At 46.0% G+C, this 15,003-nt stretch overlaps 1 protein-coding gene across 2 annotated transcripts in view; it reads right to left on the bottom strand.

Annotated features, from left to right (window-relative positions):
• The window catches only part of MECR (mitochondrial trans-2-enoyl-CoA reductase), a 29,945-nt gene that overhangs the window by 12,683 nt on the left and 2,259 nt on the right, over window positions 1-15,003 (bottom strand). For both annotated transcript variants that reach the window (XM_070610477.1, XM_070610478.1), the window contains exons 2-3: window positions 2,210-2,307; window positions 1,614-1,745 (exon numbers count right to left, since the gene is read on the bottom strand). In XM_070610477.1, coding sequence (XP_070466578.1) covers window positions 1,614-1,745; window positions 2,210-2,307 — 230 coding nt within the window. The remainder of the gene's footprint in view (window positions 1-1,613; window positions 1,746-2,209; window positions 2,308-15,003) is intronic.

Genomic DNA, 15,003 nt, shown 5'->3' with positions numbered 1-15,003 from the left:
TGGCTGGGTGACCTTGGGCAAATTGCTGAATCCTTTACATTTACTGTTGCCTCATGTGCACAATGGGAACAATAACAGTATCTACCTCATGTTGTGGGAAGAATTGAGTTAATGTATGTAAAGTGCTTGGAACAGTGCCTGGTGCAAAGGGAATTGTCAATAAATATTTGTTGCTCTTACTGTATCACTGTGTGGGGAGATGCCATCTGAGGACTACTAGGAACAAGAGAAAGAGCTCTGATATCACTAGGGTTTCTGGATCCAGCTGTGCCTGAAGCTTTCCATCTCTTGCACTTCTCAGTTCCAAAAACCAATTAATTTCTTCCTTTTTTTCGTAAAGCAAGTTTGAGTTGACTCTCTGTAACTTATAACCCAGAGGGTCCTAACACTAGAGTGTAGCAGGAAAAACAGAGGTGACGAGTCTGATGGGTTCTCTTTCAGTCTGCTGTTTGAGTTTCTAGAAGGGCTTCTCCTCAAGCTTCAGTTCCTCATATGTTCAATAGGATGGACAAGGTCTGCCCTGCTTCCCTCTTGTGGCTGTTGTCAGGATCCATCTGTATAATGTTTGTGTCTCAAAAACTGTCAAGTGCTAAAAAGCAAAACTCACCAATGACTTCTTACTAAAGACCAAAGAAAATCCTAGCTCTTAGCTTGGCTTTCGCAGGGCCTTCCCCATGTGGCTCCACTATCCACGTGACCTTCTTTTTCACTTACACAATCCTCTCCCACAAGCAAATCCTCTGCTGAGGCTACGCTGGATTTTCCACCATTGCCCAAATCCACCTCTGTGACTTTGCTCATTTTGTTTCCTCTAAATGCAATGATTTTTTTTTTTTGGTGAGGAAGACTCGCCCTGAGCTAACATCCGTTGCCAATCTTCCTCTTTTTGCTTGAGGAAGATTCACCCTGAGCTAACGTCTGTGCCAAACTTCCTCTATTTTGTACGTGGGATGCCTCCACAGCATGGCTGATGAGTGGAGTAGGTCCACACCCGGGATCCAAACCCCTGAACCCGGGCTGCCAAAGCAGAGCAGGTGGAACTTTCACTACTACACCATGGGGCTGGCCCCCCAAATGCAGTGATTTTTGGCTCATCTCTCCCTAACAAAATTCACCCATTAAAGGTCTGTTCCAGTGAAGCCTCCTCCATGAAGCCCTGATCCTTCTGTAAGACTCTCTCTCTGTCACACATGTGCACACATGGTAGCCAGAGGCGCCCTCTGCTTCCTCTGGCCTTGTAGCACTCCCTTTCCGGGGGTTATTAGTTTGGAGATTTCCTAATTAGATTTTAACCTCCTGGAGGGCAGGGGCCGTCTTATTTGTATTCCTCATCACACCTTACGGCAGAGATTAAGGGATTTAGGGACTCAGAGAATCACAGCTCTGCACAACGGGGCCTGAGGAGATGAGAGAGCAGGTGCATCATCTCCTGAGCAAAAGAAACAGAATCTCTGCTCCCCTTGTCCAGCCCCCATCCCTATCTCAGGTACGTGTATGAACTTAATAATAAACCCTGCATTGCTTAGTTACACTGAGCCAATGAGCAAACCTTTACAGTGTGGGTGAAATAGGATCTGGAACAACAGAGGCTGCAGACATCTGAAGAAACTCACCCAAACCAGCATTTGCTGGGATCACCCAGTCTCCTGGCTTCACCCCAGTCACACTGCTGCCCACAGCTACCACCTGTCCAACGCCTTCGTTCCCTCCAACCGCAGGCAGCTTGGGAAGGATGCCGTAATTTCCTAAGGGGGAAGAGCACAGAGGGTCACCCAGCGAAGCCTGGGCAGTGAAAGAGCGTGGACTTCGGAGTCAGACAGACCTAAGCCCGATCTGGGCTCTGCCTTCGACCAGCTGTGTAACTAACCAAGCTCTCTGAGCCTTAGCTTCTTCATCTGTAAAGGGAGATAATACGCTTTAGTGTTCATGGCTATTATGGGGATTAGATAAAATAATGTGTGAAATGAGCCCAGCAGCTCGCAGGCACGTCATAATGGTTGATTTTCTCCCCACTGCAATCTTCCTAACTCTCAAAAAACCTCACATTCCAGAGAGGGGAGGCCAGAGCTCACACGCTCTGCAGACGGCTCATCTGGAGAACAGCTGCTGCTAATCACAGGAATTTCACACCCACACCTGAGGAGGAATGGAAGCGAGGTGGCGCTAAGCAAAAAAGCCAATTAACATAAGCCACAGAAACCAAGGTTACCTTGGATCATATTTATGTCAGCGGGATTGACAGGGGCCGCCAGCATCTTCACATGGACATCTGATCCGCCCATAGCAGCTAACTCCAGGTTCTTCAGTCTAAGCACAGAGCCAAAGAGAGATGTTAATGTCGCCCAGGCTAGACTGGGAGTCTTTTGCTCGAATCATCTCCCCAAAGTAGGTCAGGCAGCAACATTTTTGAGCTGCCATTGTGTGTCCAGGAATGAGGGTTCTGTGAGGAAAGAGAAAGGTGCTGTAAGGAATTAGCACAGGAAACAGGTTCACTCTCACTAACTGCAGTGGAAAGCCGGAGTGACCTCTCCACCCCACTGCCCACTCTAGGACAGGAAATAGTTAAAACTTCTGCTGGCATGGATTAGCCTCGTTTTCCAGAACTAGCTTGATTATAAGAATCACCTGGTGTGCTTACTAATAATATAGATTCTCAGGCATAGCTCTGGCCTCCGTGAACCAGAATCTCCAGATACGGGCACCCCAAGTAGTTCTCATGCACGGGCATGACTGGGAAACCCGGGCTGGCTCATTTGTTCTCCGTTTTCTTTTGCCCCAGCACACACAGGGGAGAGGAGACATTTCCGTTAGTTGCAGAGGGGGTGAGGGGGAGAGAGAGATGGCCTGCCTCGTTCAGAACGAACTCCCTGGGTGACTGTGAATCACCCCTTAGAGTGACGCCTGTTCCCGGTGAGGATGCTGGTCTGTCAGAAAGGACACTGGACGGAGAGCTGAGGGTCTTAAGTGTGAAGCCCCACCACACAATGGCTGTGTCACTGTGGGCAAGTTGTTCCCCATCTCTAGGCCTCTGTCCCTCCACTTGTAAGATGGGGTAATGGTGGTTTGCACTTGATCACTTCCGAGAGCCTGTCCGATTTCAAGTCTATGTGAGAACTCCCTTTGCTCCAGGTGGGCCCTAGACACCACGGGACTAACGTCTTTATCCACTGGAACTTTGGTTAATGGGTAAAACCCACCAAAGGGCTTTTGAGGGAGGCCCAGCGACAATGTCCGTGTTTTACTTTTGTTTTTATAAAAGGAGACCTTCCAACCAGATGGTACTGATCCGTGTCTAGACTGGTGGGTCCTTGTGACTTTTTCATTACTAGAGACTCCTGTTCTGTCTTTCTCCACACCCCTAAGACTTCATGTTTGCGATGCTTTTCTCTGCCTAACTGTACTGGTGAAGCAATAATTCTCATTTTTACTTACCAAAGGCACATATAACTGCCAATCAGAGATTCTCAGCATTAGGCAACAGAGTCACCACGTTAAGCTGATGCAATTCCACCCACTTCCTGCAGAAATCTGACCTTTTAATTATACCCGAGGCTCCATCTTGGGGTAAAAGTGTGATTTTCAAGAAATGTCTTATACTGCTTATAAAAATGGTGGCAGGCAGGGTTTAAATCAACATACGTAAATCAGTAGTATTTCTATATGCTAACAATGAACTAACAGAAAAAGATCTTAAGAACTCAATCCCATTCACGATCGCAACAAAAAGAATAAAATACCTTGGGATAAATTTAACCAAGGAAGTGAAAGATCTATACAACGAAAACTACAAGACCTTCTTGAAAGAAATCGACGACGACATAAAGAGATGGAAAGACATTCCATGCACATGGATTGGAAGAATAAACATAGTTAAAATGTCCATACTACCTAAAGCAATCTACAGATTCAACGTTATCCCAATCAGAATTCCAATGTCATTCTTTACAGAAATTGAACAAAGAATCCTAAAATTCATATGGGGCAACAAAAGACCCCAAATTGCTAAAGCAATCCTGAGAAAGAAGAACAAAGCTGGTGGCATCACAATCCCTGACTTCAAAACATACTACAAAGCTACAGTAATCAAAACAGCATGGTACTGGTACAAAAACAGGTGCACAGACCAATGGAACAGAATTGAAAGCCCAGAAATAAAACCACACATCTATGGACAGCTAATCTTTGACAAAGGAGCTGAGGGCCTACAATGGAGGAAAGAAAGTCTCTTCAACAAATGGTGCTGGGTAAACTGGACAGCCACATGTAAAAGAATGAACATCAACCATTCTTTTTCACCATTTACTAAAATAAACTCAAAATGGATCAAAGACCTAAAGATTAGGCCTGAAACAATAATTCTAGAAGACAATATCGGCAGTACACTCTTTTGACATCAGCTTCAAAAGAATCTTTTCGGACACCATAACCCCTCACATGAGGGAAACAATAGAAAGAATAAACAAATGGGACTTCATCAGACTAAAGAGCTTCTTCAAGGCAAGGGAAAACAGGATTGAAACAAAAAAAACAGCCCACTAATTGGGAAAAAATATTCACAAGTTATTTATCTGACAATGGGTTAATCTCCATAATATACAAAGAACTCACACAACTCAACAATAAAAAATCAAACAACCCAATTACAAAATGGGCAGGGGGCATGAACAGACATTTCTCCAAAGAAGATATACGGATGGCCAATAGACACATGAAAAGATGCTCATCATCACTAATCATCAGGGAAATGCAAATCAAAACTACACTAAGATATCACGTTACACCTGTTAGAATGGCAAAAATATCCAAAACCAAGAGTGACAAATGTTGGAGAGGCTGTGGAGAAAGGAGAACCCTTATACACTTTTGGTGGGAATGCAAACTGGTGCAGCCACTATGGAAAACAGTATGGAGATTCCTCAAAAAGTTAAGAATAGAAATACCTTATGACCCAGCCATCCCACTACTGGGTATCCATCCTAAGAACCTGAAATCAGCAATTCCAAAAGTTCCATGCACCCCTATGTTCATCGCAGCATTATTCACAATAGCCAAGTCATAGAACCAACCTAAGTGCCCAGCAACTGATGATTGGATAAAGAAGATGTGGTATATATATATATATATATATATATATATATATATACACACAATGGAATACTACTCAGCCATAAAAAAGGACAAAGTCGTCCCATTCACAACAACATGGATAGACCTCGAGGGTATTATGTTGAGTGAAATAAGCCAGACAGAGAAAGACGAACTCTGTATGACTCCACTCATAGGTGGTAGTTAACATACGGACAAAGACAACTGATCGGTGGTTGCCAGGGGAAAGGGGGGTGGGGGGAGGGCACTAGGGGTGAAGTGGTGTACCTACAACATGACTAATAATGATGTACAACTGTAATTTTACAAGGATGTTAACTTTCATAACCTTAATTTAAAAAAAGGAAAAAATGGAAAAGAAAAAAAAGAAATCCATTCAACATATTTAAAATATAATGGATCTGTGCTATTTTGAGGAAATTCCTTAAGACCAACAGAGAAGGACAAGGGGCAGATAAAGGGAGTACTCTAAGTCAACAGATAAGGGATAAAAAATTTGTGAGCCTTTGCAGGTGACCTGAAAATTAATATTACTTTATTGCTATTTTCTACAATCTGTAGGGCAATATTAATATTCACAGCAAATTTAACAAATATTTGAATATCTACTATGTACTCTCCTAGTCACTATAGCTTTATACTAAAATGTACCCAGTGTAAATCCTTAAGATTTCATATATCACATTAGAAATGGATTTACATGAGTCTGAACCAAAGCATTAATCATTTAACTTCATATTATAATTAGACATTTCTCCAAACAAAAAGCATCCTAGCAGTTGAGTGAAAAATGTTATGTGAAATGGAATGCTTGAAATAAGAACTGGGCTCTGGGAATAAAACTTTTAAGTTATTTTAAAAATTAAAAAAAAAAAAAAAATGGTGGCAGGCATTTATGAGGTGTTTATTATATACCAGGTTCTGTGCTAAGGGCTTTAAATACATGAGCTGATTTAAGATGTAACACTCCTGTGAGGAAAGTATTAATATTCCTATTCCATTAAGTAGGAAGTGGAGGTGCCTGGAGATTAGGACACTTACACAGGGCAGGAGCACTGGTCCGTGGCGGGGCTTACCTACTTTCCAAGTCAGCGCTCTTATCTACCTTGCTCTACACCGGCCTCCTGAAATCAGTTTGAGAATCCTCTGACTGCCTACAAGGACCCCTGGGGATCTAGGAAGCCCAATCTGGGAGTCCCTGTGCTAGATCATGATCAAAGTAAGGGAGGCCACACCTCACCATGACTGAGAAACAGCTGCAAATAACCCAAACAGAAACACTCTACAGGAAATGGTTAACTAGCAAGGAGTTGGTGACCAGGGCAGACAGAATAAGGAAAGGGCTTTTTTTAAGATCACTATTAAGGAATGCATATATTTATACACAGCTGGAGGAGAGAGAGTCCTTATAAGAATAATAATAATTATTCTTTGAGTGCTTACCAGTCAGCCACTCTACTAAGTGCTTTCCACGCCAGCTCTCTACTAACTATTATTCTGATTTTATAACTGAGGAACAAAGGTTCAAAAGAGGTAAATAATTTGCTCAAGGCCCCCAGAAGTAGTAAGTGGCGGATCTGATTTAAACCTGGCAGTCTGATGCTAGAGAAGCCAGCCGGTGAGGGGCCGACCCCACACCAAGCCGAGGGCAGCAGGATGAGCACCAGCCTGGAGTGGTGTGTGGGCCTGATCCTTGCTGAGCCTGCCTGGGGAGAAAGAGCGGGGTCAGCAGCTCCCCAGCCTCCCCAGCAGGCTAAGCAGGGAGGCATCAGCTGGACAGCGATGTTTCTCTGTGAACACATGTGTAAGTCTGCATTCCAAAGAAAAATCCTGCCCAGAGCAAATGGATTGTGGACTAGCTCCCCTTTGTATTATCCGTACCCGCTTCTCTCTTGCATTTTGACAGATAATCAGAATTTTCCTGTAAGCTGACAAAATCCGTGCACTCAAGCTACTTAAAGACATTTTTTTCTGCATATTTTCTACATGTTCTTCTCTTAGCCTGGAGTTTCTTTTCCACAGCTTCTCCACGAAGTGAGAAATTCAATTCACCCTTTAAGACTCAGGTCAAATTTTACTTCCCCTAAGACATCTTTTGACTCTCTTCTTGGCCCTGAAAAAAATCACTTGCTCCATCCTCAGTGCTCCCATTACAGAGAAGGGGTGACTGTGCCATTTAAGACCATCTTACACGAGTTTATTGCTTTTTAGTTTACGAAGTCTCTTCATACATTTTTTTCAACTGATCATAACAAGGCGTAAGTTCACATTCCTTTTCCACAACTCTCGGGGCAAGATGTACTCTGGAGTCCTGAACCTGTATCATCTACACCCCATGGGGCAGGGGCAGCACTCCGGGATCAGACACACTGTTTCTGCAGCAAAAACCTACGAGTATTCACACTAAGTGGGATGAATGATGACCATATAAAAACTTCATATTAGATCAGGTTTTGCCTCCAAACGAGCTATGGAAAAACAAACAAACAAAAACAACTGTCAGTGTTCAGAGGTTTTGGATTTCGGAGTTGGAGACACGAATCTGGATTTGAATCCAGGTCTTTCAGACTCAGTTCAGTGCTCTTTTTACTTACCTCCTAGTTTTATAGTCAGAAGGGGTGTGTGCGTGTGTGTTGTCTCCCTGTTAGACTGTGAGCTCAGAGAGGGCAGAGAACTTTTAGTCTTAACTCAGTGTTTAGCACAGTGCCAGGGACCAAAACAGTGCTCATGAATGCTTCCTCAAGAAATGACCCAACTTTTCTTTCTACTGAGAAAATGTAGAATAAAAGTGCCAGCGATTTAGGGAGTCAGGGAAGAGACACGAACCACAGGGACTCAGCTACTGAGGCTTGTACTTGCTCTTCCTGTTCTGGGCTGTTTAGGAAAAGAACCTTGAAGGATGGGTGCAAATAAAATGGAGATTATCCTTAAGAGAGTTTGGTCTGCACAAAAACCTATGGCTCTTTTCCTCACAGGAAAGTGCAGATCAGATTTGCAATAAAATTGCTCTTCTTAAAAACCTAGATGACCAGTCAAGATGAGAATACAAGTAGATTTCAGTGCGTAGATGAAGGGGAGAATATGGATTTAGGCATATGGAATAGGCAGTCCTGAGTTTGAATCTGGCCTTGGTCATTTTCCAGCTAGATAAACCTCAAAATGCTCATCTGTGAGATGGGGAGAACACTAGAACCCAGCTCACAGGATTAAATGAGTTAATGTACAGAAAGCATTTGCTAGAGTATCTGATACACGGGAGATGCTGAAGAAATAGCAGCTGTTATCAGTTGTAGGAATATCCCAGGAAACCTTTGAAACAAGTGACCGGCCATACCTCTGAAAAGAATCACTGAAAGGAAGATAGCAACTTTTGGGAAAATTCTAGTAAAATTAACTCAATAAATATTTATTGATAGTCCTACTATGTGCCAGGTACTGTGCCAAGGGGTTTAAGGATGAAAAACTAAAATCCCCTGGCTGGGAGCTTGATGGTGTGGGCACTCACACATGGCAACGCTGGGAGAAGTGCTGTCACAGAGGCAGGCTTGTGTGCCAACGCCAACTGAGTGTCTAACCGGCCGGAGGAAGAAAACAAAGAGCTAGCAAAGGGGCTTTGGAAGAAGTGATACCTTAGCAGGGGCTTGAAGGATAAACAGGAGTTTACTGGGTGAACCAAGAGAGGAAGGAAGGCTTTCCTGCCAGAGAGAATGACAAAGAATCTGACCCTACGGTAGGCCAGGCAACAGGTGCAGTCTGGACTGGAGCCGTGGGAATGGAGAGGGTTCGATAACCTGGAGTCTCTCAAATAAGAAGAGGCATTGATGTCACTTGGTGACCAACGTCATGGCAGGAGAGTGGGAAGTCTTTGATGGCTCCCAGGCTTCTCGCTTGGGCAAGCTGTTGACATAGGGAAGAAGGAAGAGCGGTTTGGAGTGGGGAGGAAGGTGTTCTGTTTGAAGCTTGAAGGAGGAGACCTGCGGAACGGTATGGAGCAGAGAGCACTCCGGGCTGGACACACAGAGCTGTGAGTCTGTATACAGGTGGGAGTCTAGGTAGCAGATAAACTTATTCTGGGTGATGGGGCTGGATAATTAAATGACAACTAACGCTGACAGTTGACTAAGTTCCAGGCGTCGTGCTTAACATTTTATATACACGATGCTGTTTGGTCCTCAAAACACCTATCTGGAAGGTGTTACCACCTCAATTACCAGATGGGAAGCTGAAGCTCAGAGAAGTTAAGTAACTTGCCCAAGTTAGTAAGCAGCAAGGCTTAGTCTTAAGCTTGACTCCAAAGCTCAGACTGCTGAACGCTAAGCCAGCATCCCCTACACCATGTTTGTGGAATTCTTGTCCTAAGAGAGATTAGTAGGTATTCCCTAGGGTCCAATTCGTTTGGGAAACACTGCCTACTAAACCCCCTTTATAAGATTCAGACTGCACATGAGAATCATAAAAGCTCCGAGCAGTCCTCCAGTAAAGAAACCCATGTGGCTTTGTGTAATCCAGAGCTTCCGGAGTTCACTCAGCTGGGAACACTATTTTGACAGCACACCGGATAACTGCCTGCCCCCAGACAGCAGTTTGAGAGGCGCTGCACTGGGCTACCACTGGCTCCCACTTCTCCTCTTGGTCTTCTGGGAGGCTAGCTGCTCCGGTCTGTTGAAATTCACAGAAGTGGGAGGGAAGGAGAGTGGGACAGGGACCAGGGTCTACGAGATGGAAAGCTGAAGCTGCAAACGCAGGTGGGTGAGGGCAGCAGGCAGGCCTGACACACGCTGCTCGCCCCGGGGGAGGTGTGTTGGTCCAGCTGCGTCTCACCAGGGAGACCAGCCCCAGCCTGCCCCATGGAATGCCATCAATACCACAGACACTGCTGATCCTGCAGACAGTTCTAACAGTGTCCTCAAGGATACCATTCTGCCAAGACAGGAAGGAAAGCAGGGTGAGTCTGAATTCCAGGAGTTGGACTCTGGTGTAATGAGAGCAATTTCTTCCTTGTTTTCTCTAAACTCACCAGAGGAACCGGTGGTTGTGTTATGGACTGCAAACGACGCACCCAAACACAGCCTGGCGAGATCTCAAGTCGCCTTCCTGAGACTGTTCAGGGCCTTCCCCTGTGAGTGTAACGGCGCCACGCAACTCAGAGGGATGCCACTGTCCTCACTCGACAGATCCCAGACTGGATAAGGTCACAATGGCTCCTTTGAGGCTGAGGCTGTACACCTGTGATGCCACATGAACTACAAGGGAGACAAAAGCAGGCAGAAGAAAGAGCCTTTTGAGAGGAGGGAAAAAGAGGCCAGTACTCTGGGGACTGGCTCAGTTCTACTTGCTGTGTAAGGCGGGCACTAGCCAGCTCTGCTAAGATATCTTTCCTGCCTTCTGCATTTAATTAGCAGCCATTGTACTTATCTTGCCTCTTCCACTCAATCACCTCAAACTGGTCAATATCATTTTGAGCAGGAAGAATGCGCAGGGAGACTGTCACAGGCCACAGAGACTTTCTCCTCTGCTCATTACAGAGCCAAGAATGTGTGTCCTGGGTGCCAAGAATAGGGCACTGGGTGAAGGTAACCAACGTCTTATGTGCCTCTCCCCAGGCTGTCTGCAATCCCCATGGTCACAAACAAGCCGCCTTGTGTGATTTAGTGAAATGCCTCGCATGCTGGGTACATTGTTCTGAGATTTAATAATTAATCAGCAGGGCACAACCGGGAAATTGTGGAGGAATGAAGTTCTTCAGCTCACAGCTTGTAACAGCTCGCCCCCCAGCAGGGGATGTTGGCGGCCTCAGTTGGCGGGGTTCTAAAGGAGTTCTGGGCTCTCAGGGAGAGCTCCTTTCCCTGAGCAAAGCTCATACATTCCAATGCCTCTTGGTGTGCCAGGCACACCCACTTGCTGCGCCTCTTCTGGCTTCCCCGTCTCAAAGTAATCTTGCTGTCCCACCACTCAGGACTTTTTCCTCTTTAGCACAAGCATTTTGAATGGAAGCGAATCAGAGACTTAGGGCAACTTCTGGAAGTTTCTCCCAGGGTTGGCAAAGAAACCCTTTCCCTACATTCTCTATCCCCTACTTCTTGTCAATTAAGATTACCAGAAAGCTCGTAAGTCCCATAGCATTCTACATCTGCTGACATCAGGAAACTTACTTGAACGGAGTTGCAGAGTCTCTGTTGCTTAGTTTGCTGAGGCCTAACTCTCTTGTCGCTCCAGAGAACAAGACTGGGCCACAGCAGGGCGCAGGGCCCTGTCTGCAGCTGCTTTTGTCCCTTTGACAGGTACAAAGATGACCCTGCAGTCCCTGCCTGGTGGGCTGCTGATTGTGTAACTAACCAAGGGCAAAGGGGGCCCTTGGTGAAATCTTGTGCCCAAGACCCCAGATTTCTAGCCACACCGTTGCTCCCTGGGTTGCTGGAGCAACCACTGTTGGGCAAGCAGTCCAATGCCTGCTTCAGTTTCAGAGTTGTCAGAGCTGGACAAGTGTTGGATCAAAGAAGATTCATGTCTCATAAACACTTCTGGGGCTGCAATATTATATTGAGAAGGATGTGGAGGCCTCATCTTATCTTGGCAGGAAAGAGTGTTGCTTGAGGAGCATAGGGTAAAGAGGTGTGCAGGTTTTGGGGTGAAAAGGGAGCTGTGAAGGTTCATCAGTGGCACAGAAGACAGGTGGGGGTAGACACAGCCCGCGTGCCCGAGTTTACTGACTTTGGTCAACCCGTTTATTTTATCAAAGAACTGAAAAGAACAGAGCGTGGGGTGATTTCCTCATTCTAATGAGTGGCAGAGCTGATACTAGAACCCAGGCCGGTGTTCTTGAGGGTGATCCCCAATGACCTGAGCCACAGACAAACCTCGTGTCATCTTTGCTTTTTCTCCTCTAAAACAAGGATCCCTCATACCCGATTCAGGGTAGGGAAGGCTTGGAAGCATCCCAGAGAGCTGCAGAGCTGCTAGGAGAGGGCCAGACAATCATGATAACTTGGCGTTGCACTGGGTGGCAGCATTCCTCCCACTCTGGACACAGGGAAATCCCCTGTCAATTGTGCAAGTCCCTGGGGACGTGCCTGCCAAGTTTCACCCTCAGAGGCAAGAATGAGAAAACGAGGGTGGAAGGCCTGGCTCTATACCCCACAGCGTGAGGCCCAGAGGGAAAGTAATGTACAAGTGGTACAGGGTGTGGAATCCTGTGACTTCAGGCTAGTCCCATCTGAGCCTGGTTCAGCAGATACCTGCCTCACAGGAATGCATACTGAGTGCACTGGAGACACTCAATAAATACTCGTTAATAGACACACCACGTTTTCACTTCCCTCTGGACTTTTTTTTTTTTGAGGAAGATTAGCCCTGAGCTAACCACTGCCAATCCTCCTCTTTTTGCTGAGGAAGACCAGCCCTGAGCTAACATCCATGCCCATCTTCCTCTACTTCATACATGGGACACCTACCACAGCATGGCTTTTGCCAAGCGCTGCCATGTCCACACCCGGGATCCGAACCAGCAAACCCCAGGCTGCCGAGAAGCGGAACGTGCAAACTTAACCGCTGTGCCACCGGGCCGGCCCCTCCCTCTGGACTTTTGCACATGCAGGTTCTTCTGCTTGGACCATTCCTACACTTTCTCTCCTCATATGCTGCCCACCTGATCTTCTGGGGACTCAACTTAGACCTGGTGTCTTCAGAGAAAGCATTCTATGAGCAGGCTGAGGGGGTTAGGTCCCCTCTCCTGCGTGTCCGTAGTACTCTAAACATATCCGATCACAGCACTTACCCCACTGGACTATGGTCGCCTGTCTCCTGGACTAGAGTATGAGGTCCCTGAAGGCAAAGACTCCATTCGCTTCTGCATCGTCAGTGCCTAGCACTTAGTAGGACCTCAAAGAATAAATGCTGCCTAACTTACCACATCAGTGAGTTCTGTTCCCACCTCCTTCATTCATGACCACAATAAAGAACTCCAGGAGACAGACAGACAAACAAATAAAATCCCCATTCTCAACACAGTGCCAAAGCAGAAGGTTAAATTTTTTTCCAAGTACTATAACTCTGGTTTAAAAACAAAGTCACCTGCATAGAGTTTCAGTTTTAAACACTGACATCAACTGTAAAAAAGAAATCCCCTGAGAGTTAACAGAGAACCCACTGCCTGCCTAGTCTGGGTCCCTACCATCTGCTCCCCCCAGTTCCACCTGGCTAGGAGAACGTGTGTGTGTCCAAGGGTGCCCCAGCTTTGTTTCATTTTGTGCTACAGCAGACAAGTGAGAAAGCCGTGCTGACCAGGATGCTGTTCTATGAAACCTTCAGGATCCTGACAAGAGGAGGAGACAGAGGACAGGACTCCTACCACCATCCCCAGGGTGCGGCTGCCCTCTTAGGAAGAAGAGAGGTTTGAGGCACCTGAATGACCTATAATTTCCCCTTCATCTCTTCTGACCTATCTTATTCCCAATGTTATACTCCATCTCATCCTCAAAGAAACATGTGAGATGACTGTCATTGTTTCTTCAGGTCTATGTCTATATCAAGGACTTTTAATAAAGGGACATCCTAGTTGTATAATCTTGGGCAAGGAACTTTCAAGCTTCTTGAGCCTCAGTTCCCTTCTCTGAAAAATGGGGATAATAATGATCAAACTGGGTTACTATGATTTTTAAATTCCATAATATATGTGGAGAACTTAGCCCAGTGTCTGCCACATGGTATGTATACAATAAATGAGAGCTGTTTTACCATAAGACCCAGAGGCTGCAAAGTTCTGAAAGAGGACTTTCAGGAACAAAGGGAAAGAGGAAGCTGGAGTTTCCGAGAACTATACGATAGAGATTCCGGAACATTGCACAAGGGACTATGGCTGTGGGGACTTCTGAAATTTCTAGAATGTCTGTAATTCTGCCATGTTTGTCACTTTCTCCTGCACATTCTTACTTCTCTTAGATTAGCACTTCAACGCTTTAAATAAAACAGGCCCAAATGTTTATTTAGGGGAATCCATTTTGGGGGGAAAAGAAATTCTAAGAGCCCAGGGAAAAAGGCTTAGTAGAGAACAGCTAGAAGGGTTGGGAGTCAACAGGAATGAAGACAGCGCCGTTCAGGATGTTGATGTGAGAACAGGAGATCCCTGGAGGCCTCATTTTGAGGAGTTCTGCAGCCCCTTAGACCAGAGCAGACCAGTCCTCGTTCCCTCCCTGCTGCTCCCAGAGCATCCGCCCACAGTGCAAGCATTGCAAATCACGCCAGTCTGAGAAATCTTTGCTTGGACTCTGCAGCCTGAGAAACCTTTGCTTGGACTCTGCATAGTTCCATGACCCTACCAGGTGTATCCTGACCCACATATCCAGTCACCAGGCTGTTGAAAGGACACTTGATTCTTTCCGTGACAGTGTGGTTACTCTAAACCAGCTAAGACATGACTACAAAGAAGAGAACCCCAGCCTCTGGCCTCAGTCCATCCTTGAACAAGTCAAGGCGCCTGAATCTAGGTCAGAAGGGAAAGTTGCTTCCGGGGCAGAGGGAGAATTACTGTCTGCCTGACAATCATATCCACAGGGCAATGGTTCTCACCCCTGGCCTGGGCATCAGAGTCAATCAGCTTTAAAAAACACAGATTTCAGGGCCATCCTAGACCTACCAAGTACCTCAGGGGTGGTGCCTGGCAATATGCAGTTTCCAAAAGTGTCACAGGTGACCGAGATGCGAAGCCAACACTGAATACAATGCTTCATGGAAGCATCACGTTTTGAACTTCTGGGACATTACTGAAGTTCCACTTAAGGAGACAGCAGAGCTGTCTTTTTGCCTATGTGGCATCTGCAACCAGTATGTTCCAGCCTCCCTGGCTCTCCAAGACGAGAGGATCAATCAGGAGGCAACTGCACTCAGCTACCTAACCTTCCC

The sequence above is a fragment of the Equus przewalskii genome, chromosome 2 (assembly GCF_037783145.1).
Source record: "Equus przewalskii isolate Varuska chromosome 2, EquPr2, whole genome shotgun sequence".
Taxonomy (NCBI): domain Eukaryota; kingdom Metazoa; phylum Chordata; class Mammalia; order Perissodactyla; family Equidae; genus Equus; species Equus przewalskii.
This window is presented reverse-complemented; position numbering and strand designations above follow the sequence as displayed.